Genomic DNA, 27,744 nt, shown 5'->3' on the forward strand with positions numbered 1-27,744 from the left:
ACAATATTCCAGCTGAGATCCGATAAGTGTCTTGCATAAAATTAGCATAAAGTCCTTGCTCTTATGCTCCACGGCCCTGTTAATAAAGCTCAACACACTGCATACTTTATGAACTGCTCTCTCCACTGTCCTACTACCTCCAATAATTTGTGCACATTTATACCCAGGTCCCTCTGCACAGCACTCCCTCTAGAATTGTACTCCTTATTTTTTAATTGCCTTTCTATGCTGTTCCTAGATCATCTTCTCTGTACTGAATTTTACCTGCCATCTTTTCAGCCACTCCACCAATTTGTCAATGTTCTTTTGAATTTTTATGTATTTTCCTAATCAGTCTACTCAGAGATCTTATGACGCACCTCTGGAGGAGGTGGGACTTGAGTCGGGGTCTCCTGGCTCAGGTGGTTAGGGCCACTACCACTGCTCCACAAGAGTCACTTTGAATTTCTGACATTTTCACAGTTTACAATACTTTCAAGCTTCATAGCGTTAATAATCTTTGAAAATGTGCCCTGCACATCAACTTCTAGATCTCTAATAGGACATGAAAAGCAAGGATTTCAACATTAATCCCTGGGGACCTCCAAAGAAATTGTCCCCCAGCCCAAAAAGTATCCATCGATTATTATGCTGTTTCCTATCCCTCAGCCAATTCTGTATCCAGGTCGCTGTGCTCCCTTTATTCCATGAACTATAGATTTTCTGCAATAGTCTTTGCAATTGATCTGTAATGCAGCCCTTTGAGAACATTATACAGTATTTCCTAGGAGAGGAGATTCCAGTAGGTATTTAAATACCTTAGCACACCATCCTTGGGTCTGAATCTGTCCAGTAAAAGCTGGGATTACTGAGCACCCCAATTCTTCTCCCCTACTTCCTCTAACCTGTCTCTGCAAATTGCTATCCAATATGGACAGTCACCTGGAAGTCTCAGGAGATTAGACTGTGACATACACACTTCAGACACTGTTATACTCTTACTCATTGCCACAGTCAAGATGCCTTGAAAGCTCTTGAGGGATGAACACATAGGCACCAACAGGCATTAGGTTTGCTTTTATTTTTATTAGCTGTTCTTCTCATTATATTTTTATTTAAATGCATAACAGATACATTGTACAAAGCATTTAGAGAAAGTACCTCAACTTGCTGGCTATTCAAAATCAGATATAAACAAAAAAAAGACAAATTTGCTCCGCCATAACTGGCGAAATAAAAGAAATACAATCTGTTTTTTTGTTTTTTAAAATTTAAGTTTGGCACATTTATACCTTAATTGCTGCCACTGAATAGGATTACTGGAACAAAACACCACACAAGCAGACAAACAGCTTAAAATATCAGGTACAGGTCTAATTAGAAGAATCATGCTGTAATGAAGGAATCATAACTGCTTATACAATCGAATCAGCTCATTGTATTAAACAAAACAAACTAAGTAAAGTCTATTCATTAGGCAGATTCATTTAAACGCATAAGATTGTTTTTTTTTTGTTTTTTTTAACAACACTATTTGGCACTCGTGTATATCCATTGTCTCCCCTCCCTTCCCAATTCCTCCCTAACCCAAATTCAGAATCATAGATCTCAACCTGTGTTCTAAAGCACCTGTGAGCACTTGTGTATGCTTGCGTGTGGACTGAACAGTGCGAGATTGTTAAACAGACAAATAAATAGCACAGTGCTACACACACTTAATAAAAAGTTATAAAAAATGATTGTCTAAAATTAAAGTTAATTTGAAAAATTGTGGGGAGAAAAACATTTCTTTGTGAAAGCAGATTGTTGGTCTTCAGTGAGGAACTGGTATCTTTATCCTATGAAGTTAGCTTTGAATTGTTTTAATTTTACAAAAAAAAGCAAAAAGATTTGATTTGTGCCTAAAAGAACACAAAGTAATGCAGATAGCAATTTATACAGGAAGAGCCAATGTCACCCAATCTCCCCTCTCACCCATCAAATGAATTTTATACAAATGATTTAATCTTCAATAAATCGAGTGCTAAAATAAATTGAAAATCGTCAAACCCTCTCCCAGTGAGTTCAATGGAAGACGCTCTCTTGTGCCATTGAGGCGTGAGCTCCCAGTTCCTAGTCGAACTACCTTGTGTCGCAATGATCCTCACAACAACGCAGCTGCCTTCGCTGTGCAAAACAAAATACTAGGAGAATAAATACAATTTCATTTTTTTAAAACTGTCAGTTTAAGGTCACAAAATTCCGATTGGGGTGACCCAGCAGATTTCTAAGGCATTCTGCTCAGGAGTCTCTCTCTATAAATAGACACAAAGGAAAGGATAAAAATGAATGAAACAGAGAAATGTCATGCTATGTATGACGTTGGACTTGGTCCCATCTGGTTATTGCAAAGTGTCATACATGGCTCATAGACTGGAGAGTGCTTGGCTCTGTCGCTGTTCTTGGCATGCTGTGCCACATGTTGGGGGCATTGTGAGATCCAGAATGGATAGATTCTTTATCGGACAAAGAAAGCATCATGGCATACGCCTGTAAAAAGAAGGAAAGAAAAGGGATGAGAATCAGGATAGGAATATTTATTTGAATGGGGATCATATGACATTTCAAATAAACTTTATTTACTTATTAGTTTTCTGCTTATTTCAATTGTTTTGTCTTCCTTGTATCCATACCCCATTTGCTCAAATTTTAAGTCTGGCCTGATTTACAATTACTTACATAATGTTAAACATAATAAAGTGTCACAAGTTGCTTTACAAGAATATTGATCTAGCAATTACAACTGTAATCAACAACTTGAAAAACAGCATGTGTCATGGTGTCAGGATCAAAATTCGGAAAATTATTCAGTATTTTTTTCAAAATCAATGAGCTACAGCTTTCTTAAAGTTTTTAGTGGGTGTTTATAGTGCTGATTTCTTAAGGTGCTATCAGAAAATGGGAATTGCGAATTCAGTTGCAGTATTCGACCGAAAGATTTAATCCCATGGTCATTCAAGTTAGGAAGGTCACCTCCAAACAAAAACAGAAATTTCAGGAAAAATACAGCAGGTCTGGCAGCATCTATGAAGAGAAATCAGAATTAATGTTTCAGGTCGAATGCCCCTTCCTCAGATCCCAATTTATTTGATTAATGGTCTGATCCTATCTTACCCTAGGTTAGGTTAGGGTTGGGATTAGGGTTAAAGTTAGAGGTAAAAGAAATGACTGCAGATGCTGGAAACCAGATTCTGGATTAGTGGTGCTGGAAGAGCACAGCAGTTCAGGCAGCATCCAAGTAGCTTCGAAATCGACGTTTCGGGCAAAAGCCCTTCATCAGGAATAAAGGCAGTGAGCCTGAAGCGTGGAGAGATAAACTAGAGGAGGGTGGGGGTGGGGAGAGAGTAGCATAGAGTATAATGGGTGAGTGGGGGAGGGGATGAAGGTGATAGGTCAAGGAGGAGAGGGTGGAGTGGATAGGTGGAAAAGGAGATAGGCAGGTAGGACAAGTCCGGGCAAGTCAAGGGGACAGTTACTGAGCTGGAAGTTTAGAACTAGGGTGAGGTGGGGGAAGGGGAAATGAGGAAACTGTTGAAGTCCACATTGATGCCCTGGGGTTGAAGTGTTCCGAGGCGGAAGATGAGGCGTTCTTCCTCCAGGCGTCTGGTGGTGAGGGAGTGGCGGTGAAGGAGGCCCAGGACCTCCATATCCTCGGCAGAGTGGGAGGGGGAGTTGAAATGTTGGGCCATGGGGCGGTTTGGTTGATTAGTGCGGGTGTCCCGGAGATGTTCCCTAAAGCGCTCTGCTGGGAGGCGCCTAGTCTCCCCAATGTAGAGGAGACCGTATCGGGAGCAATGGGGACAATAAATGATATTAGTGGATGTGCAAGTAAAACTTTGATGGATGTGGAAGGCTCCTTTAGGGCCTTGGATAGAGGTGAGGGAGGAGGTGCGGGCGCAGGTTTTACAGTTCCTGTGGTGGCAGGGGAAAGTGCCAGGATGGGAGGGTGGGTTGTTTGGGGGCGTGGACCTGACCAGGTAGTCGCGGAGGGAACGGTCTTTGCGGAAGGCGGCAAGGGGTGGGGAGGGAAATATATCCCTGGTAGTGGGGTCTGTTTGGAGGTGGCGGAAATGTCGGCGGATGATTTGCTTTATGCGAAGGTTGGTAGGGTGGAAGGTGAGCACCAGGGGCGTTCTGTCCTTGTTAAAGTTACAGGTAACTAGACTACGTCAGCATTAAGACTTGCTGGAGTATCTGCTCTGGTTGAAATGTCTCGCAGGCCTTGGTCAAGACTCTCCCTCCTGAGGGACACACCTGGCATTTTCTGCTACCTGTGTTTCTCAATCAAAACTGGGCAGGAAAATAAGTTGCATATTTTGTGTTGAGCAGACGCAGTCAATCTAGCTGATTCTTCCTTACTCTATTAATTAAGCTCATTCCAAATGGATGCTGTGTAGTTGGACTAATTTATGTTAGAATCAGGGGCCTTATAAGCTTGAACCATGGAACTGTGGAACCAAAAAAGTTACAGCACAGAAAGAGGCCATTCAGTCCATCACATCTGCACCAAATGAATAATCCCATTTACCAGCATCTGGTCCATAGCCTTGCAGGTTATCTCAGATGCAGAACCTGGTTCCTTTTTAAATTAGTTTGAAGTTCCTTTAAAAGCACTTTGATGAGTACTTGAAATGCCAAAACATTCAAGATTATGGAACAAGTACTGGAAAGTGAGACCAGTGTAGATGTTAATCTGTGCAGACTTGATGGTCTGAAGGGCCTCCTCTGCTATGTTATTCTATAATTCTGTAACAGAGACATGGGTTTCACAGGGGCAGGAATGGTTGCTTGATGTTCCAAGGTTTAGAACATTTAAAAAGAAAGGGAGGGTGGAAAAAGAGGAGGGGGTGCAGCATTGCTAATCAGAGAGTGCATCACAGCTACAGAAACGAAGGTTGTTGAGGAAGGTTTGTCCACTGAGTCAGTATGGGTGGAAGTTAGGAACAGCAAGGGAGCAGCCACCGCATTGGGGGTTTTATACAGACCCCCTAATAGCAGTAGAGAGATTGAAGATCTCATAGAGGGGCAGATTCTGGAAAAATGCAGAAGTAGCAAAGTTGTTGTTATGGGTGATTTCAACTTTCCCAATATCGACTGGAACCTCCTAAGTGCAGATGGTTTGGATGGAGCCGTTTTTGTCAGGTGTGTTCAGGAGGATTTCCTTACTCAGTATGTAGACAGACCGACGAGGGGAGAGGCCATTTTGGATTTGGTGCTCGGCAATGAGCCAGGACAGGTGTCAGATCTCGCGGTGGGAGAGCACTTTGGTGACAGTGATCACAACTGCTTTACATTTAACATAAGCTTAGAGAGTGAAAGGAGCAGTTACCAAGGGATGATATTTAATTGGAGAAAAGGAAATTATGACACTATCAGACAGGAGTTGGGAAGTACAGACTGGCAGCAATTGTTCCATAGAAAGGATACAGCAGACATGTGGAAACTGTTTAAGGAGCAGTTGTGCGTGATGCACGAATTTGTTCCTCTGAGACAGGTAAGAAGGGGCAAGATTAAGGAACCTTGGATGACGAGAACAGAGGAGCTTCTCGTCAAAAGGAAGAAGGCAACTTACGTAAGGTGGAGGAAGCAAGGATCTAGCACAGCTTTAGAGGATTACAGGCTTGCTAGAAAGGAGCTTAGAAATGGACTGAGGACAGCCAGGAGGGGGCGCAAAACAGGCAAGACAAGGAGGATTAAGGAGAACCCAAAGGTGTTTTACTCATACATGAGGAATCAGAGAATGATCAGGGAGAAGGTAGGACAGATCAGGGATAACGGGGGGAAAATGGGAAGCCTTCAGAAATGAGATAACGAGAATCCATAGAAAGTATATTCCTGTCAGGGTGAAAGGAAAGGCTGGTAGGTATAGGAAATGCTGGATGACTAAAGAAATTTGAGGGTTTGGTTAAGAAAAAAAAGGAAGCATACGTAAGATACAGGATAGATCGAGTGTATCCTTAGAAGAGTATAAACGCAGTAGGAGTATACTTAAGAGGGAAATCAGGAGGGCAAAAAGGGGACATGAGATAGCTTTGGCAAATAGAATAAAGGAGAATCCAAATGGTTTTGACAAATACATTAAGGACAAAAGAGTAACTAGGGAGAGAATAGGGCCCCTCAAAGATCAGCAAGGCGGCCTTTGTGTGGAGCCACAGAAAATGGGGGAGATACTATATGAGTATTTTGCATCAGTATTTACTGTGGAAAAGGATATGGAAGATACAGACTGTAGGGAAATAGATGGTGACACCTTGCAAAATGTCCAGATTACAGAGGATGAAGTGCTGGATGTCTTGGAACGTGTAAAGGTGGATAAATCCCCAGGACCTGATCAGGTGTACCCTAGAACTCTGTGGGAAGCTAGAGAAGTGATTGCTGGGCCTCTTGCTGAGATATTTGTATCATCGATAGTCACAGGTGAGGTGCTGGAAGACTGGAGGTTGGCTAACGTGGTCCCACTGTTTAAGAAGGGTGGTAAGGACAAGCCAGGGAACTACAGACCAGTGAGCCTGGCCTCGGTGGTGTGCAAGTTGTTGGAGGGAATCCTAAGGGACAGGATGTACATGTATTTGGAAAGGCAAGGACTGATTAAGGATAGTTAACTTGGCTTTGTGCGTGAGAAATCATGTCTCATAAATTTGACTGAGATTTTTGAAGAAGTAACAAAGAAGATTGATGAGGGCAGAGCAGTAGATGTGATCTATATGGACTTCAGTAAGGCGTTCGACACGATTACCCATGGGAGACTGATTCGCAAGGTTAGGTGTCATGGAATACAGGGAGAATTAGCCATTTGGTAGAAGACAGAGGGTGGTGGTGGAGGGTTGTTTTTCAGACTGGAGGCCTGTGACCAGATGAGTGCCACAAGGATCGGAGCTGGGTCCTCTACTTTTTATCATTTACATAAATGATTTGGATGCGAGCATAAGAGGTACAGTTAGTAAGTTTGCAGATGACATCAAAATTGGAGGTGTAGTGGACAGTAAAGAGGGTTACCTCAGATTACAACAGGAGTTTGACCAGATGGGCGAATGGGCTGAGAAGTGGCAGATGGAGTTTAATTCAGATAAACACGAGGTGCTGCATTTTGATAAAACAAATCTTAGCAGGACTTATACACTTAATGGTAAGGACCTAGGGAGTGTTGCTGAACAAAGAGACCTTGAAGTGCAGGTTCATATCTCCATGAAAGTGGAGTCACAGGTAGATAGGATCGTGAAGAAGGTGTTTGGTATGCTTTCTTTTATTGGTCAGAGTATTGAGTAAAGGAGTTGGGAGGTCATGTTGCGGCTGTACAGGACATTGGTTAGGCCACTGTTGGAATAGTGTGTGCAATTCTGGTCTCCTTCCTATTGGAAAGATGTTGTGAAACTTGAAAGGGTTCAGAAAAGATTTACAAGGATGTTGCCAGGGTTGGAGGATTTGAGCTATAGGGAGAGGCTGAACAGGCTGGGGCTGTTTTCCCTGAGTGTCGGAGGCTGAGGGGTGACCTTATAGAGGTTTACAAAATTATGAGGGGCATGGATAGGATAAATAGACAAAGTCTTTTCCCTGGGTTTGGGGAGTCCAGAACTAGGGGGCATAGGTTTAGGGTGAGAAGGGAAAGATATAAAAGAGATCTAAGGGGCAACTTTTTCACACAGAAGGTGGTACGTGTATGGAATGGGCTGCCAGAGGAAGTGGTGGAGGCTGGTACAATTGCAACATTTGAAAAGCACTTGGATGGGTATATGAGTCGGAAGGGTTTGGGGGGATATGGGCCGAGTGCTGGCAGGTGGGACTAGATTGTGTTGGGATATCTGGTTGGCATGGACATGTTGGACCGAAGGGTCTGTTCCATGCTGTACATCTCTATGACTCTATCTATGACTCTATACCAAAATTCGGCAGGACCTGTGGAATGTGGCTGGTTGAAGGGAAATCCACGTTCGATATGTGGGAGGCTTTTAAAGAGAACTTGATTAGAGTTCAGGAGAGATATGTTCCTGTGAAAATGAAGGATAGAAATGGCAAGATTAGGGAACCATGGATGACAGGTGAAATTGTGAAACTAGCTAAGAGGTAAAAGGATGCTACATAACGTCTCAGCGAATGAAGGCAGATGAAGCTTTGGAAGAATATTGGGAATGTAGGACCAATCTGAAATGAGGAATTAAGAGGGCTAAAAGGGGTCATGATATATCCTTAGCGAGCAGGGTTAAGGAAATTTCCCAAAGCCTTTTATTCATATATGAGGAGCAAGAGGGTAACTAGGGAAAGGGTTGGCCCACTCAAAGGCAAAGGAGGAAAGATATGCGTGGAGTCAGAGAAAATGGGTGAGATTCTTATTGAGTACTTTGCATCGGTATTCACCGAGGAGAGGGACAGGATGGATGCTGAGGTTAGGGATAGATGTTTGATTACTCTAGGTCAAGTCAGCATAAGGAGGGAGGAAGTGTTGTGGATTCTAAAAGCATTAAGGTGGACAAGTCCCCAAGTCCAGATTGGATCGATTCCAGGTTACTGAGGGAAGCAAGAGAGGAAATAGCTGGAGTTTTAACAGATATCTTTGAAGCATTCTTGAAAACAGGGAAAGTCCCAGAGGACTGGAGAATTGCGAATGTTGTCTCCTTGTTTAAGAAGGGTAGCACGGATAATCCACGGTATTACAGACTTGTGAACCTGACGTCACTGGAGAAGATGCAAAGGGATAGGATATATGCCCATTTGGAAGAAAATGGGCTTATCAGTGATAGGCAGCATGGTTTTAGTGCAGGGAAGGTCAAGTCTTACAAACCTAGTGGAATTCTTTGAAGAGTTGACAAAGTTGGTTGATGAGGGAAGGGATGTAAGTGTTAAATTCATGGACTTTAGTAAGGCGTTTGATAAATTTCCCCATGGTAGGCTGATGAAGAAGGTGAAGTTGCATGGGGTCTAGGGTGTTCTAGCTGGATGGATAGAGAACTGGCTGGGGAACAGGAGACAGAGAGTAGTAGTGGAAGGCACCTTCTCAAAATGAAGACCTGTGACCAGTGATGTCTCATAGGGATCCCTGCAGGGACCACTGTTGTTTATGATAGACAGAAATGATTTAGAGGAAGATGTAGATTGTCTTATTAGTAAATTTGTAGATGACACTAAGATTAGTGGAATAGCAGGTACTGAAGGAGTCAGAGGATACAGCAGAATGTAGATAGATTGAAGAATTGGGTAGAGAAATGGCAGATGGAGTTCAATCTGGACAAATGCAAGGTGATGCGTTTTGGAAGATGCAATTCCAGACCTAACTATACAGTAAATGTAAAAGTCCTGAGGAAAATTGATGTACAGAGAGGTCTGGGTATTCAAGGCCACTGTTCCCTGAAGGTGGCAACACAGGTCAGTACAGCAATCAAGAAGGCATATGGCCTTCCTTCATCAGATGGGGCATTGAGTACAAGAGTTGGCAGTTGGAAAGACTTTGGTTCGACCACATTTGGAATACTGTGTCCAGTTCTAGTCGCCACATTACCAAAAGGATGTGGATGCTTTGTAAAGGGTGCAGAGGAGGTTCATCAGGATGTTGCCTAGTATGGAGGGTGCTAGCTGTGGAAGAGGTTGAGTAGATTAGGATTACTTTCATTGGAAAGGAGGAGGTTGAGGGGGAACCTGATTGAGGCCTACAAGTCATGAGAAATATTGACAGGGTGGACAGCAAGAAACATTTTTCCAGAGTGGGGAACTCAATTACTTGGGGTCACAAGTTCAAGGTGAGAAGGCAAGAGTTTAGGGGATATATACGGGGAAAGTTCTTCAAACAGAGGGTGATGGGTGCCTGGAATGCATTGCCAGCAGAGGTGGTAGGGGCGGGAACGACAGCATCATTTAAGATGGTTCTAGACAGATACATGAATGGGCAGGGCGCAGAGGGATACAGATCCTTAGAAAATAGGTGACAAGTTTAGATAGAGGATCTGGATCAGCGCAGACTTGGAGGGCCGAAGGGCCTGTTCCTCTGCTGTAGTGTTCTTTGTTCTTTGTTCTTCTTTGTTCTTTGTTCATTTCTTTCACTACTAATTACCTGCCCAACCTGTCTCTATAAATTTTCAAATTATGTTTCCTACATTTAAGCCTAATTCATTAATAAAAAGCACAAACAGCAATGGACTCAAAACTAAACTCTGTGAAACATCTATGAAAACCACTTTCCATTCACAAAGGTATCTACCAACTATTCCCCTTTATTTCCTGTTCAGGACAAATTTTGGATCCAACTCACCATATTCCTTGGGATCCCATGGGATCTTGTCAATTGTATTTCTAAAATCTATATAGACAACATCTATTGTATGACCCTGATCAATCCTCGTCACTTCCTCAAGTTAGTAAAACATGACTCCTTAAAGCCATGCTAACAATTGATGGCTATTCCATGCTTCTCTCAGTATTGATTCCAGAAACTGCCCACCACTGACATCAGATTCACCAGCCTATAACTGTTTGCTCTATTCCTTGGACTCTTTTTGAATAGTTTATAACATTTACAGAGCTCTAATCCTCTGGTATCTCATCTGCATCTAGTGAGGATTTGAAAATGATCCTCAGAGCTTCCATTATTTCCTCTCTGGCTTCACTTAACAGCTTCGGATAAAATCCAACTGGCGCTAATGATTATTTATCTTCAAGATCAGTACTTCCTTTCTGATCATACCCTTTTTATCTAATATTTCAAACTTCTCTGGACCATCCCATTCCTTTATGAAAACAGAGACAAAACATTCATTTCAAACCCTGCCATACCTTCTGCACTTAAGCATAAGTTACCCTGTACATCTTTGATAGGTTCAACACTGTCCTTTGTCATTCTCTTGTATTTAAAGTACTGAAAATATAACTTGGGAATTCCCATGCTTCTGGATAAATAAGGAACTCCAGATTTGGCAGTGCCATGCATTTTCTTTATGGGACGTGTCTACACTGTGCTCCTTGAATCTTGTTTATGTGTGCTTCCCACTGATTTGACAATGACTTTCCTTCAAGTAGTTATAACTAGACCACAATTGCCAGATCACCTCACACTTTTGTAAAGTTTGCCTTCCCCCCAGTCTAGTTAATTTACTCATGTTCTTTGTCTCTTTCCATAATGAAACTAAACCTATCTGTATTATGAATCATCCACTGCTATGTCAGACCTCTACTCAGCTTCATTTTCTAAACTGAACCTAGAATTGCTTGTTATGTGCTGGCTAAAAGTTGTAGAGTCATACATCATACAGCACAGAAATAGGCCTGTTCCTCGGATGCTGCCTGACCTGCTGTGCTTTTCCAGCACCACTCTAATCTTGACTCTGATCTCCAGCATCTGCAGTCCTCACTTTCACCTTTGGTTCAACCAGTCCCCACTGACCATTATCCTAAACTAAACTAATTCCAACTGGCTGCCCTTGACCCATATCCCTCCAAACATTTCTTATTCGTGCACTTTTCTAAATGTCGAAACATTATAACTGTACCTGCATCCATCACTTCCTCTGGATGTTCATTCCACACACAAACCATTCTCTCTGTAGAAGAATTGCATCCTATCTTTTTTAAATCTTTCTCCTGTGATGCTCTTGCTCCCGTAACAAGGTTATGTTGTCCTTGTTTTTTTCTCAGACAGGCCATAAAAGCAGCAATTCTGAAAATCCCAGCTTTCAATGTGTTTTAGGGCCAGTCTGATTATAGCTAACAGATACTGCCTCAGGAAAATGGTTTTCAAGTTTTTAATAAAGACACTTGTACAATGAAAGAGGAGTGGCCAGTTCTCTCAGCTCAGTTTTACTCTGGTTTGATCTGGCTATTTACTGAAAGCAGTCAGGTAGCTGTAAAAGCTGCTGGACCCAAAGAAGAAGGTCCATGCTGATTCTCCTCTCTCTGACTGGTCTCCTGTCAGAACGTGTGTTTGATTTTACCTTTTATGCCAAGGGGACTTTATGGGGATTGTTGCAAGTATTGGGAATAGCATCATTAAATTGGGATAATCTGTTGGATTTTCGGATAGATTAAATTATTTGGTATTCTCTTCTCTTTTGTTTGTGTTTCTTTCAGTAGTTTTGTAAATAAATTCTGTTTTGTTTAAAATTATGTGGTTTGACCAGCAGCATCTTTCCTGTAATATCCATATTACATCCACTTAAAACAACCAGCAAAGTTAGGGTCTGGGCTGCTTTCTTGAAATATTTTAAGGGTGTCTGGCCTGGTCCATAACACTCCTCTCACCTTAAAAATTGGCCTTCTAGTCTTGAAATCTCCCACCCTAGGGAAAAGATGCTTGCCGTTCACCTTATCTATACCCCTCAGGATTTTATAAACTTCTAGAAATCACCTAATAACCTCTTTTACTGCAGTGAAAAAAGCCCTAGCCGAGACAGCCTCTCCTGATAACTCAAATCTTCCATTCCTGGCAACATCTTGGTAAATCTCTTCTCCATCTTAATAATATTCTTCCCATAAAGGTGACCACAACTGAACACAGTACTCCAGAAATAAAGACAGAAATTGCTGGAAAAACTCAGCTTGTGTGGCAGCATCTGGGAAGTGAAATCAGAGTTAAGGTTTCAGGTCTGGTGACCCTTCCTCAGAATGGTACTCCAGAAAAGGCCTCACTAATATCTTGGCTGAAAATGTGTTGCTGGAAATGCGCAGCAAGTCAGGCAGCATCCAAGGAACAGGAGAACCGACGTTTCGGGCATAAGCCCTTCTTCAGGAAGGGCTTATGCCCGAAACGTCGATTCTCCTGTTCCTTGGATGCTGCCTGATCTGCTGCGCTTTTCCAGCAACACATTTTCAGCTTTGATCTCTAGCATCTGCAGTCCTCACTTTCTCCTCACTAATATCTTGCACAACCTCAACATAGCATCCCAAAAGTCTCAGCAATGAAGGCAAGCGTGCTAAATGCCTTCTAAACCATTTTATCGATATGTGATGCAAACTTCAAATAATTATGTACCTGAACTGCATGTCTCTTTCGAATGAAGTTCAAGAATTGTGTGGTCTGTGCTTTTTACAATTGTCGTATCTGTGATAGAATAATTGAATCCTTACAGTGCAGATGCAGGCTGTTTGGCCTATTGGGTCTTCACCAACTCTCCATAGAGCAGCGTCTCATCCAGGCCCACCCTACTTCCATAACCCTACATTTACCATGGCCAACCCACCTAGCCTGCATAACTCTGGACACATGGGGCAATGTAACATGACCAATCCACCTAACATGTATTTTTGGACAGTGGGAGGAAACCGGAGAACCGGGGGAGTCCCACGCAGACACGGGGAGAATGTGCAAACCCCACCCAGCCAGTCACTCAAGGCTGGAATTGAACCTGGGTCCCTGGTTCTTTGAGGCAGCAGTGCTAACCACTGAGCACTGTGTTTCCCACAGATATTAGGATGGTTGAAGTCCTTGATATTATTGTCCTATCATTTTTTTCACTCAAATCTGCCCACATATGTGCTCCTCTAACTCTTTCAACTACATTGGGATCTTTATAGTACATACTAGCAGGGTGACTGATTAGATTAAATTAGATTCCCTACAATGTGAAAACAGGACCTTCAGCCCAACAAGTCCACACTGACCTTCTGAAGAATAACCCACCCAAAGCCATTTCCCTACTCTACCCCTGACCAATGCAGCTAACACTACGGGCAATTGAGCATGGCCAATTCAGCTGACCTGCACATCTTTGGACTGTGGGAGGAAACCAGAGCACCTGGAGGAAACCCATGCAGACACAGGGAGAATGTGCAAATCCCGATAGTTGCCCGAAGAGGGAATCGACCCAGGTCACTGGTGCTGTGAGGCTGCAGTGCCAACCTCGAAGCAACCATGCTGCCCAAAGACTGTTATCTTTATTTCTGAGCTGAACCCATATAGCTTCACTTAATGCTTCACTCAGTACATCATTCCTCCTTGGAATCTTTAATCAATAATGCTATGCCTCTACCTTTCTTCCACTTCTTCACCCTGCCTGAAAACGTGATATCTAGGCATGCTGAGCTGCCATCCTGCCCCTCTTTAAGCCAGGTTTTCATTTTAGTGATGATACTTCAGGAACTCTATGAACCTTGAACCTGGATTTATCTGGGGAGTGCCACCTGATGCATTTCAGTAAGCCTGCCAAGGTATTACCCATCAACTTGTGCCGCCAAAGATTAATTTACTCCTTGAGTCTTACCTGTGACTTAGATTTCCTGTATAAGGGCTGCTTTAGGTCTTCAGCCAGGTGGGTAGTGCTGTACGTGGTCAGATCAGCCTCACTGAACTGATTTCCCTCAGTGTTTCTTGTGCTGAGGCTGTCTGTGAAGTGTCGGATGTGTTCCAGGGCTGAGACACTACCCTTAGTTTGAAGTCTCATATCCTCTTGCTTATAACTTAAAAAAGAAATAAATTGGTTGCTCAATGTTTAAACAAACAAAAGTAAGTAATAACACTTCAGTCATACCCTTTAAAATTTTCTGCCATAACAGAATTAAACAAGCTGTTTGCTGCAGTTGAGAGTATGGTGCTGGCAAAGCACAGCAGGTCAGGCAGTATCCGAGGAGGAGGAGAATCGATGTTTCAGACATAAGCCCTTCATTAGGAGTGAGCAGTCCTCACTTTCTCCGAGCTGTTTACTATAATGTGTCTATTAATAAATTGTGTTTAGAAGAAAAATAGTTCTTCCCTTGATATAATGTGGAACATGTGTACTCCTTCAGTACAATGAGAGATGTGCTAGACTATTGTCCCCTTGATTTGTCCAGACTTGTCCGACCTGCCTAGCTCCTTTTCCACCTATCCACTCCACCCTCCCCTCCCTGACCTATCACCTTCATCTCCTCCCCCACTCACCCATTGTACTCTATGCTACTCTCTCCCCACCCCCACCCTCCTCTAGCTTATCTCTCCACGCTTCAGGCTCACTGCCTTTATTCCTGATGAAAGGCTTTTGCCCGAAACAACGATTTCGCTGCTCTTTGGATGCTGCCTGAACTGCTGTGCTCTTCCAGCACCACTAATCCAGAATATTGTCCATAATGTCCAACTGCAGATCTGTGGCTGAAACATTTCAGCAACATGGTAACAAGCTGAAACAAGCAACAAGCTGAAACATGGTAACATTTTAATCTGATTCACTGGGTGAGGCCAATCTTATTCCTGCCTCATCAACTGCACCTTGGATCAAGTCAATTTCATGCCGGGGGTTGGGGGAAGGTTAAAATTATTCCGCAATATCTGAAAACTATTTTCCCTGTGCAACCTGAAATTTTGAGAATGAGCTAAAATAAGTTTATCTGTGTCCATTACTTCATGCTTCATTATCACTGTAGTCTAAGAGGCCAATAAACAAAAACTAGTGTACTCCCCGGGCAACAGGGAAGTCAAAAAGCTGTAAAATATTTAACTGTGAGTTACCCTCGAGTACAGTTTATGCTTCTGCTGAATGCAAATTATGTAGGGATCTGTTTGTCTTTTCATGATTTCCCCTGCTCCCCAAAGATACTAATTGGAGTGCAATTGGATACCAAGTGTCTTTCAAAGATTAGACCAACCTGCTGGGAGAGTCCATGCTGTTCTGCTCTGGTTTCCTCAACTCATCGTATTCAATTCCATCTTGATTTGCTCCATCCAGTTTAAAGGCAATCGGATCATTGACCGACTTTTTCACGCTGTTACATCCACCTTCTTCTTCCTCTTCTTCTAGTTCCACATCTTCCTCTTCTTCATCATCATCCACTTCATGAGTTTTCTGACTGGTCATGGGGGCTTTCTCCTCCTCACTGTGTCTTCCGTTGATTCTGAGGGATAAGAAAAACAAGGCATGCGTTATCCCTAGCTACAGGATTTAAAAGGGAGTCTCAGCATTACTGCCAAAAATAGATGATTGCACCCAGTCAAATAATTATCCAAAAAGGTTTGGAGGGATATCCTGGAATCTTTTTGTGAGGTGAAGGCCTCCTTTAAAGAGGTTTCGTTTTGAATCTTACTTATCAGTGTGGCAGGAGAAAGTGAGGACTGCAGATGCTGGAGGTCAGAGTCGAGAGTGTATTGCTGGAAAAGTAAAGCAGGTCAGGCAGCATCTGAGGAGCAGAAGAATCAACATTTCGGGCATAGGCAGGTTCTTGATGAAGGGCTTAGCCCGAAATGTCAATTCTTCTGCTCCTCAGATGCTGCCTGACTGCTGTGCTTTATTAGTGTGGCAGCCTTTCTTGTCAACATGGGTGCTGAAAATTTTATTTTGCTAATGACACCAAATGCTGAATTGGGAAAAATGCAGGTAACTGCAGGAAGAAACTGTTTATGGGAGTCCGTAAACATGTGGCAAATATCATTCAAAGAGATGGAATTTACTTTTTGAGAGAAAAAGTAAATCAAGATAAATTCAATGGTAACATTTTAATCGAAGTAGCGCAAGAAGAAATAAAAGGGGATAGATACAGAGACCTTTTAATTGCAGGATTACAGATGAAAAAAGTGGGCAAGGTTTTAAATATTGTGCTCTGAACACAAGAATACAGAATGCTGTGAGCAGTTTTGAATCTGCATCTATCAGCGGATATCAAAATCATAGAAAGGCACTAGGATGATATCAAAATCAGAATAACTATAATGACTGAGATGGGTAAAACCAAAGCTACTTTATTGATGCAAAATGGTTCATGTGAATGTATTGGAGTTTTGTAAAAGCTTTAGTAAAGTAATAAGTGAAAGATTAGCAAAGAGATCATTAAAGAGAAGAGATAAATTTAGGATTATTACACAAAGTATAAAGGGAGAGATTGCTGGAATTCTTCAATTTTTTTGGTTTTGTGAAAAGGATGGCATCACCTCAGGTGACTATTGAAAACATCAATACCTTGGTACTTAATCCTATGTTGAAGGTGATATGACCATCTTTGAAACTCACTGATGGTGAGAACAAGTGACATTGTGGATTGATTGGTGCTTACAGAAACCAATGTTATAGTTTCTAGAATGGGATGATGATCAATGTTTAAACCATGAATTGGATTTCACCCTATGATCCCATAATATTCTTTTTCATGCAGTGACAAATGAGATTCTTTACTTTCTTTTCAGCAAGAAGTCAAATAATCTCTTCCATGGCATTGGATTGTAATGGATGGAACACCTTGCAGTTTCACATTTCTAACCCACTGTGGACAGATGATATCTGTTGAAACTTGTTACTAGTTGCAAACCATAACTGACTGGGGTTAATAGAGAAAAATAAAATAATAATTTTGATTCAAAAATTGAAAACATTTTCACCAACACTTTGGAGGCTTCTAAAGGATTAAGGTAAACCATTTAAAAACTACTTGGTGAGCCAGCAGTCACAACAACATGGCAATTTCCAGCAGGTTATAAAAATAGAATCTGATGATTTCAGCTCAAACCATAAAAGCATCATTATTCAAATCAAGACATTCACAAGCCTTATGCCAATAATTCACAAGTGCTCAGAAATCTGATTTTCACACATTACTTTTTTATTATGAATCGTCTGTGCCTCAAATATTAACCTGTCCTTTTTGTTTTTGGATGTTGACAATGTTGTATATTTTCAATATTTCTACTCTAAGAGCTCTTTAATCTTCAGATGATTTAAAGCAAGTGATGAGTTTAATGACATTGGAGTAAATAGTGTGAATATTAGCTTGCTGTGTTATTTTACAATGAATTGCAACAGAATTGTAAATGTTACTTCAACTGAAGTCAATGAGCCTTCGATGCTTTGATGCTTTAACGAGTCCAAATTTTCAAGTAAGAGTCATACTCAATGTGCTAACTCTGTCTTCGCTCTCCTCAGGTCTGTTGCGTTTTTTTCCAGTACTTTGTTTATAGTACAAGTTTACTTTTTACTTATTTTCACTTCTGAAGCAGGGTCACAGGATCCAAAATGTGAACTCTGCTTTCTCTCCACAGATGCTACCAGACCTGCTGAGCTTTTCCAGCAATTTCTGATTTTGTTTCTGATTTCCAATATGCACAGTTCTTCATTTCTTGCTTACTATTTATTTACTTTGCATGCACAATTTATTTAATATAATTTTCACAATAAACTACATTGACAAGAATACACACTAAGAGATATATAATTGTGCCTGATCAGCTGTAATATACTTATCTTACTTCAGTTAGCTCAGTGGCTAGAATGCAGTTTAGAGTAGTATCAAATTTATGGACCAATTCTTGTTCTAGTTTTGGTGAACTTAGATCCTGCACTCTAAGGGATGGAAAGCAATGGCAATGTTATGAAAGTGTAGAAGTGTACTGTACCTTTAAGAGAGTGAAGTCAAGCACACAGAGTGCTGGAGAATTTACAGTATAATAGTTAGTCCAGCAGTTAGCACTGGCTGAGTTGCTATAAGACAAAAACAAATTCAAATTCGGCCAATCAGTTTAAATAATATCCCAAAATACCAACCTCCAATCAAGTTTGAATTTAGTATATTGACAATTTTAAAAGCCAATGAAACAATCCAATGCTTTGGGATTTAATACCAGACAAAATTGAACAGTTGAGGGGAGAACTGCCAAGTCACCAACACATGCAGACTGCCTGGAGAATAGCTCTCTTAAAGGTGCTTTTATCTATCAATGACCTGTGAAACAGAAACCCTAAGAAGAAGAAAACAAGACAGAAGAAGTTGGTTTTTGAAATTTGAATTTTTCTGTAAATCTTAATTGGGTGTTCTTTCGGACTAGTATTGAGGAGGGGAAGGTAAAAGATAGGCTTAGATAAATGAGTTGTATATAGTCATTAGTTAATTATTCTCTGCTAGACTTTAAAAAGAATTAAAGTTATTAATTTTTACTTTAAATAGTGACTTTTGGGATAGTTCTTTGCCTTTCGAATTTTAGCAGACTATAGCACGGGGTGAATCTTTTCTGTGTGTTGGGTTTAAATTAGCAGAGGGGATTAGCCCATGTTGTAACAGCAATCAAAGGTTTGCCTATTTACCAATTCACTTCTGCCGGTTTTATTTTATCAAATAATCTGTTCCTGACACATTTACTTACCATCTAAGTTATCGAGCCTGATCTCTATCAGGCAATAATGCCACTTTTTCAGATATAATAAGTAACATAATAAATAGATTAAAAACAGGGGTGTAGGTTTGCTCGCTGATCATCAGTGGCGACCTCCAAGTGAAGCGAAGCTGTTGTCTCCTGCTTTCTATTTATATCTTTCTCCTGGATGGGGTTCCTGGGGTTTGTGGTGATGTCATTTCCTGTTCGTTTTCTGAGGGGTTGATAGGTGGCATCTAGATCTATGTATTTGTTTATGGCGTTGTGTTTGGAGTGCCAGGTCTCTAGGAATTCTCTGGCATGTCTTTGCTTAACCTGTCCCAGGATAGATGTGTTGTCCCAGTCGAAATGACAGCCAGACTACTAAGGCCCCTCGGAATCCTAGTAGCACACAAACCCACCAACACTCTCAAACAAAAACTAACAAACTTAAAAGACCCAGTACAACCCATGGACAAAACCAACATTGTCTACAAAATTCCATGTAAGGACTGCCATAAACACTATGTAGGACAAACAGGAAGAAAGTTAGCCACCAGGATACATGAACACCAGCTAGCCACAAAAAGACACGACCCTCTCTCCCTTGTAGCCCTACACACGGATGAAAAAAACCACCATTTCGACTGGGACAACACATCTATCCTGGGACAGGCTAAGCAAAGACATGCCAGAGAATTCCTAGAGGCCTGGCACTCCAACCATAAAGCCATAAACAAACACATAGATCTAGATGCCATCTATCAACCCCTCAGAAAACGAACAGGAAATGACATCACCACAAACCCCAGGAACCCCATCGAGGACAAATATATAATAGAAAGCAGGAGACAACAGCTTCACTTCACTTGGAGGTTGCCACTGATGATGTTACCTAGCTAGGTAACGAAATGTCTGGATATCAAACCTACAGCTCAGTGAGCAAACCGACATCCTAAACCTCAACCTGAACTACAAGCCTTCACAAACCTTGCAAAGATTAAAAACAGTAAACAGTTATCCTTCTGTTGCTGTATAATCTCTTTTTACAAGAATAAATAAAAATAGTCTATAGTTTGATTGCAATCATGTGTTGGATTTTACTCAAGAAATCATTAGACTGAGTCTCACTTTAGAGAATACAAAGGATCCAATATACTTTGAGAATTCTGTTCCAGCTCAGTGTTCTTAAGATCATTAAATCACACTAACTATTACCAGGTGCTGGACATAACAACAGAGAAACAAATATTCACACTTTCACTTGTACACACAAACCACAAAATTATTGCAGACATTCACACTGTGATGCATCGATATGAATTGAGGTAAATGTCTATGTCCAAAGATATGTTTCAGATACCTTACATATTAAAGATGTGCATTAACATTCATGTACTCATATTAAGAAGTTACAAATATCTTTGTCCACATCATGTAAGCTCAAACCTTTGCTGTTGACACAGAAAGCTCGATTTGGGAAATTTCCTGACTTGCAAGATCCACCTCTGTAGAAAGACCCCCAAACGCTAAGATTTTCACTCTGGAGGAGCTAGGTGTCAAATGGGTTGGTCCCACTGATCCCAGAGACAGCCCAGTGCTAAGGCTGACTGGTTAGAAGGTGAAACTTCATTCTAGTAAGGAAAGCTATTAGACTCCCAGGCACTCATCTCTCACATGCCCTTATTATTCCCACACATCTTCATGCTACCTTCATGACAAATCACATCCCCCATCCATCCAATGTCCCTTTATATTTTCCCTGCTAACTCATGACATTTCTTTGCCCGTTAATCCAGTATGTGTGGACTCAAAAGGCACAGAGCAACAGGTGCATATGTCAATCCCGGTTAGGCAAAAACAATTCACAAATCTTCATTTGGAAATAACTGACATTTCTACAGCCCTACATAACTAGCTAAAAGATGTCACTGCAGCAAAGCCATCAGTTGTCAAAACAGAATACTCTAATGAGGAAATGCATTTTGGAGTCTGGGCTATCAGTCAAGCATGATGACAAGCAAGAATTCTTTCAGTAGTACTAAATGATATCTGAGCAGTTCTACACAGGGAGAGTTTTAGCAGGTAAAGAGAAATCAAGGTCAAACTCCAGAAACAGGAGGGGCAGCAACATCTGCATTAGTAGCACCAGCTACCCACTCCTTAGCCACATACCAATCTCTGAGATAGAGATGATGGACCCAGAGATACTGGAGGTGAGACCTCCAAAAGAGGGATGCCAAGCAGTGGATCAGTATCTTGAATATTATTGCCTCTAATTTACTTTTGAGTGTATGGATGACTTAAGTGTTATTCCTTTTCAATTTACTTTGTGCTTGGCAATGCCACAAGGTAATTAAACAGAGTAGACACATGTGTATGGGGATTTTCAGCTTGCCATGCAGCCAATAGATTATTGGGAAGATTCCTCACATGCCATGTAATAGTGGCTCAAGAAGACCACGTTTTTACAGCACGTTATTTCTGCCATTTGCTTCCTGTTAGAAAAGATGTCTCCTTCCATATGAACCATTAGGATGTGGCAGTGAAATTGGCTGTCACTTCAGTCTCACCTCCAAAACCACACTCACCTCACAACCAGATCTCCGCCTTTCCCCAAAAGATTCACTGTCTCCTTAAAGGAGTGTTAGGAGTGTTAGAAGTGGCTGGAGCGAAGAGGAATGAAGGAGAACGTTTGTTAAGGACGACTATGAGGTACCGAGGAGGCGAATGGAAAGTGGGTGAGTGTGGATTTTTGTTGTCCAGAAGGAGATATGACAATATATCTGATTAGGTTTGTGAGGTATGCTGTCCTGCAGAACGCTGAGCAAGAGAATACTCAGGAGGTCAGAGGTGGGGTTTGATTCCAGAAATGTTCCCCTGAGGCCCTGGATCCTCTCAGTTCACTGGCTTCAGATTGGAGGCACTATACTTCTGCTGATGATGTTCTGAGCTTTTTGCATGCATTTCTGCCTGGTCAGAGAGATTTTGCTTTTCCTTCTGTCTTTGGGAAAGATTACATCATTACAGTTTCTTTTATCTGGCACCAGGACATCAAGATAAAAGGCCAACCTCCCATCTATAGAATTGTTCTACCAGGCCCGCTGTCAAGGAAAAGCCGCCAGCATTCTCAAAGATCCATCCCACCCTGGCAATGTTTTTGTACAACTTTTACCAACGGAGAGAAGGTACAGAAGTTTGAACACACGCACCAGCCAGTTTCATAACAGTTTCTACCTTCCTCTTGTTAGAATACTGAATGGGCTCACAAACTCTTAACATTCGCCTGTATCTGTGTTTTTGTTTTGCCACTACTTACCAATTATTTACTTATCTGTGCTACTTAACTCTGTGATCTGCCTGTATTGCTCGCAAGACAAAACTTTTCACTGTGCCTCGGTACATGAGACAACAAATTCAATTCAATTCAATAAAAATGATACCCTGGGAGAGGGGTTACTTTCCAGGTCTTTGCTCCATTGCCGTGGTTAATACAGCCCCAAGAATTCATGTCCAGTGAACTCATGCTGGAATTAAACAATTACAATTCTTTTCCTTTCGCAGATTTGGCATGACATCTTCACCTGTTTGACTGAGAAACATAGAAGCAGATGCTAACGCTAGAAGTGTGATAAAGAGCAAAGCCTATTCTAACAGAAATCAGATTCTTGACCCACTCCAAGTCCTGTCATCTCACCAGGAACTACAAGATGACAATTCCATGCAGATTCTCGACCTATCCAATCTGTCCCTAGCGACTGGAATGCTTTGATTAAACTATCTCTTCACCATCTAAATTCTGGACAATATATTGACATGTATAAACATGCAAATATAATTGCCCAGATCTCTCCCTGAAACATACGCACTTAGATGGAATAACAGGAATCCCAAAGCTTGATAGCCCCATTTTCTGCTAAGATTGGTTGGAACTCTGAACATTGTTGAGTATCACAAAAGCTGATTATTAACCCAGCAACTAATTTATAACTAATACAGCACAATCTCACTTGGTTGTAAACCTGGTAATTTAGTGAGTCTAACAACAGCTTCATGAATCAATGTACTCCGATAAAGAGACAAATGCTAATGCTTTCTGAGGTATCAGCCAGTCATAATGCACATATGCTAAAGTGTAGAATTGGTGCATTAGGTATTCTAGGCCTATGTGCTTTCTGCTGCATCAGTGAATGGGAAACTGTGCAAGTGGAAATAGCAGTGAAGGAAAAATAATGATTCACTTCAATTTGTTTCTATGGTGTGCTGTAATATAGGGATATCAATCTAGATGCTGACCTGCCATAAGAACAATGGCAGATTGCAAGATAAATTATGAACAAAGAACAGGGACAGGCTCTTCGACCTTCCAAGCCTGCGCCACCACATTTTGCCCTTCCATACTAAAACTGACTTCACTTACAGGATCCGTATCACTTATAGGATCTGTATCACTCTATTCCCTCCTAATTTATGTATTCGTCCAGGTGCTTCTTGAATCCTGCAATTGTGTCTGCTTCCACTACCTCCTCTGATAAAAAAACCCAGTCACAAACCAGCCTTTGTGTGAAAAAGTGGCTTTGCACATCTCTTTTCAACTTTTCCCCCTCGCACTTGAACCTGTGTCCCCTTGTAATTGACCCCACCAGCCTGGGAAAAAGCCTCATAGTTTCCACTCTATCCATGCCATTCACAATCTTATAAACCTTTATCAGGTCACCTCTCAAACTCTTCCCTTCCAGTGAAAACAAACCCAGTCAATCTAACCTGTCTTCATAGCTAAAATCCCCTGTACCAGGCAACATCCTGGTAAACCTTTTCTGTACTCTCTCCAAAGCACCCACATCTTTTTTGTGGTGTGGTGACCAGAACTGTATGCAGTATTCCAAGTGTGGCTTAACTAAAGTTCTATAAAACTACAGCATAACTTGTCTATCCGTACACTCAATGCCCCTTCCAATGAAGGCAAGCATGCCATAAGCCTTTTTTACTGCCTTATATACCTGCGATGCCACTTTCTGTGATCTGTGGATGTCCTCTGCATCTCAATACTCCTAAGGACTCTGCCATTCACTGTATAGTTTCCACAAGTACTTCACCTTCCAAAATGCATCACCTCAAATTTGTCTGGATTAAACTCCATCTGCCATTTTTCTGCCCATGCCTCCAAACTGATCTATATCCTGCTGTATCTTCTGACAATCCTCCTCACTATCCGCAACTCCACCAATCTTTGTATTGTCTGCAAACTTACGAATTGGACCAGCTGCATTTTCCTCCAAATCTTTTATGTAGACCACAAACAGCAGAGGTCCCACCACTGATCCCTGTGGAACACCATTAGTCACAAACTCATTCTGAAAAGCATCCTTCCACCGTTACCCTCTGTCTCCTATGACTGAGTCAGTTCTGTATCCACCTTGCCGGCTCACCCCGATATCATGTGACTTCACCTTTTGCACTGGTCTGTCATGAGGGACTTTGTCAAAGGCTTTACTGAAGTCCATGTAGTCAATATCAACCTCTTTTTGCTCATCAATCATCTTCGTCACCTCCTCAAAAATTTCGATCAAGTTAGTGAGGCACATCCTCCCCCACACAAAACCATGCTGTCTATTGTTAATAAATCCATTTGTTTCTAAATGGGTACAGATCATGTCACTTCAAACTTTTTCCAACAAATTTCCCTATGACTGACGTGAGACTCACAGGGCTGCAATTTCCAGGATCATCCTGCTACCTTCTTCAACAATGGGACAACATTGCCTGGAAGACAGTGGTGAGTGGGGTCCACAGGGCTTTGTTCTTGGGCCTCTGCTCTTTGTAGTTTTTATAAGTGACTTGGATGAGGAGGTTGAAGGGTGGTTAGTAAATTTACAGATGACACAAAGGTTGGAGGTGTTGTCGATAGTATAGAGGGCTACTGCAGGCTGCAGCGCGATATAGACAGGATGTAGAGTTGCACTGAGAAACGACAGATGGAGTTCAACCTGGATAAATGAGAAGTGATGCATTTTGGAAGGTTGAACTCGAATGCTGAATATAGGATTAAAGACAGGATTCTTGGCAGTGTGGAGGAACAGAGGGATCTGGGTGTGCAAGTACGTAGATCCCTCAAAGTTGCCACCTAAGTGGATAGATAGGATTGTTAAGAAAGCTTATGGTGTTTTGGCTTTCATTAACAGTGGGATCGAGTTTAAGAGCCGCGAGGTTTTGCTGCAGCTCTACAAGTCCCTGGTGAGACCACACTTGGAATATTGTGTCCAGTTCTGGTCGCCCTACCATAGGAAAGATACAGAGGCTTTGGAGAGGGTGCAAAGAAGGTTTACCAGGCTGCCTCATGCACTGGAGGGCTTGCCTTATGAAGATAGAACATAGAACATAGAAATGTACAGCACAGAACAGGCCCTTTGGCCTGTTCTATGTTCTATGTTCTATCTTCATAAGGCAAGCCCTCTAGTGAAGGCAGCATCCTGGTAAACCTTCTTTGCACCCTCTCCAAAGCCTCTGTATCTTTCCTATAGTAGGCGACCAGAACTGGACACAATATTCCAAGTGTGGCCTCACCAGGGACTTGTAGAGCTGCAGCAAAACCTCGCGGCTCTTAAACTCGATCCCCCTGTTAATGAAAGCCAAAACACCATAAGCTTTCTTAACAATCCTATCCACTTGGGTGGCAACTTTGAGGGATCTATGTACTTGCACACCCAGATCCCTCTGTTCCTCCACACTGCCAAGAATCCTGTCTTTAATCCTATATTCAGCATTTTGAGTTCGACCTTCCAAAATCCACCACTTCGCATTTATCCAGGTTGAATAAGCTCAGACTTTTCTCTCTGGAGAGAAGGAGGAAGAGAGGAGACCTGATTGAGGTGTACAAAATAATGAGAGGAATAGATAGAGTCAATAGGCAGAGACTTTTCCCCAGGGCAGGATTGACTGGTACGAGGAGTCATAGTTTGAAGATATTAGGAGGAAGGTATAAAGGAGACATCAGAGGTAGGTTCTTTACGCAGAGAGTTGTGAATGCATGGAAGCAGAGTTATTGGGCACATTTAAGTGACTGATGCACATGCACATAGATAGCAAGGAGTTGAGGGGTGCGTAGGTTGTTACTATATTTTACATTAGGATTAAGTCTCGGCACAACATCGTGGGCCTAAAGGCCTGTTCTGTGCTGTACGTTTCTATGTTCTATTGACTATTCTCCAGTCCTCTGTGATGTCACCTGTGGCCAAAGAGGATATAAAGATGTCTACAAATGCTTCAGTAATTTATTCTCTTGCCTCCATCAATATTCTGCGATATATCCTATCAGGACCTGGCCACTCCGCTACCATAATATTTTTTAAGACGGACCCCTCTTCTTTTTTAATAGCAACTTGGCTTCGAAACTTGACACTCCCTCGCCTGAGATCATTGTCTACCGATTCCTTCTGTTTGGTGAATACTGACACACTGTATTCATTTAGGACTTCACCTACCTCTTCTGGCTCCACATATAAATTCCCTCCTTTGTCTATGATTGGGCCAACCCTTCCCCTGGCTACCATCTTGCTTTATATATATGTGTGTGTATAAAAATCCTTGGGATTCTCCTAAATTGTGTTTGCTAACGACTTTTCGTGATCCCTTTTAGCCCTTCTAATTCCTTGTAAATAAATTATTTGAGTAATGTTCTCCTGAGGCTGAAGTAGTACATGAAAGCTTGTTGTTACAGCTTCAATGCATCCAAGTAATGCACAATAGTCTTTTAATAGCCTTCTTAACTCCACTCCAAACCAGTTATGTCGTTTTCTATTTCATGCCCCCTGTGTTGCATTGTGTGCAGTGAAATTCTTAAATAGTTGATTGCAGTAGTGAACACATTTTCCTAAACTTTGCTGAGCATAAACTAATCCCCTTCATGCTGATTTTGTCCCACTCACACCAGCAGTTAGTTCATAGTCCCCAAACAGATAATGTTATCATTTTAGAGCAGAATTTTCTCTTCTTGTTGAATTGTATACATCAAATATATATTAATGACTTTTAAGAATGGGCTGAAGATCAAACTTGCATTTTCCTAAAAAAAAGTTTAATGTTCTTTTAAAGAAAGTGAAACGTGTACAAAGCATCAAATCCAATCATTTGGAGTGTTTTTATTTTTATGTGTAAGAGTGAATGTCAGGAGCAATGGGGAAATTCACTGACCATTTATACTTGAATATAAATACACTTTCACATGTCGGCCAATCCAAATAGCCCAGGGTGTATGACTAGCAGAATGTGGTACAGCTTACAGAAATCACAGTGACATCAGCAGTTATCAGATGCCTTAATTCTCCAGGAAAAGCACTATTTGGTAAATCGTCTGAAACCACAAGGAGAAATGATTCACTGATTGCCGTCCAAGGCATGTTTTTATGTCAGTCTCAAAACACCAGTCCAATCGTGCATCTCCACAACATCAGTCTTTCTCTCCCAACCACAGAAACAATTATGATAATTGGTTTACAGATTAGGCTCAGTACAAAAGACAGGAAATGATCTTTTTGGAATAAAAAAATGATTTATCCATTTGTGAAGGCAAAGTTAAAGAAAAGCAGCAGAATGGAGAAGATTAATCATAGGAGCTAATCCATGTGAATACTGAAACCAGGCATTCAGCCTAATGATCATTTCTTTATGATATAAACCATGTGCAACATGTGTATATTGTGTAATGTGACTCTGCATGTTCGTTGATTTTA

The 27,744-nt window shown here is 41.5% G+C and overlaps 1 protein-coding gene across 13 annotated transcripts in view; it reads right to left on the reverse strand.

Annotated features, from left to right (window-relative positions):
• Window positions 1–1,045: 1,045 nt before the first annotated feature.
• Window positions 1,046–27,744, reverse strand: part of mecom (MDS1 and EVI1 complex locus) — a 1,146,298-nt gene continuing 1,119,599 nt past the window's right edge. For all 13 annotated transcript variants that reach the window (XM_072571879.1, XM_072571878.1, XM_072571874.1 and 10 more), the window contains 3 exons: window positions 15,553–15,798; window positions 14,196–14,391; window positions 1,046–2,508 (listed from right to left, as the gene is read on the reverse strand). In XM_072571879.1, coding sequence (XP_072427980.1) covers window positions 2,374–2,508; window positions 14,196–14,391; window positions 15,553–15,798 — 577 coding nt within the window. In that variant the 3' untranslated portion in view covers window positions 1,046–2,373. The remainder of the gene's footprint in view (window positions 2,509–14,195; window positions 14,392–15,552; window positions 15,799–27,744) is intronic.

The sequence above is a fragment of the Chiloscyllium punctatum genome, chromosome 6 (genome assembly GCF_047496795.1).
Source record: "Chiloscyllium punctatum isolate Juve2018m chromosome 6, sChiPun1.3, whole genome shotgun sequence".
In the NCBI taxonomy this organism is placed as follows: Eukaryota; Metazoa; Chordata; class Chondrichthyes; order Orectolobiformes; family Hemiscylliidae; genus Chiloscyllium; species Chiloscyllium punctatum.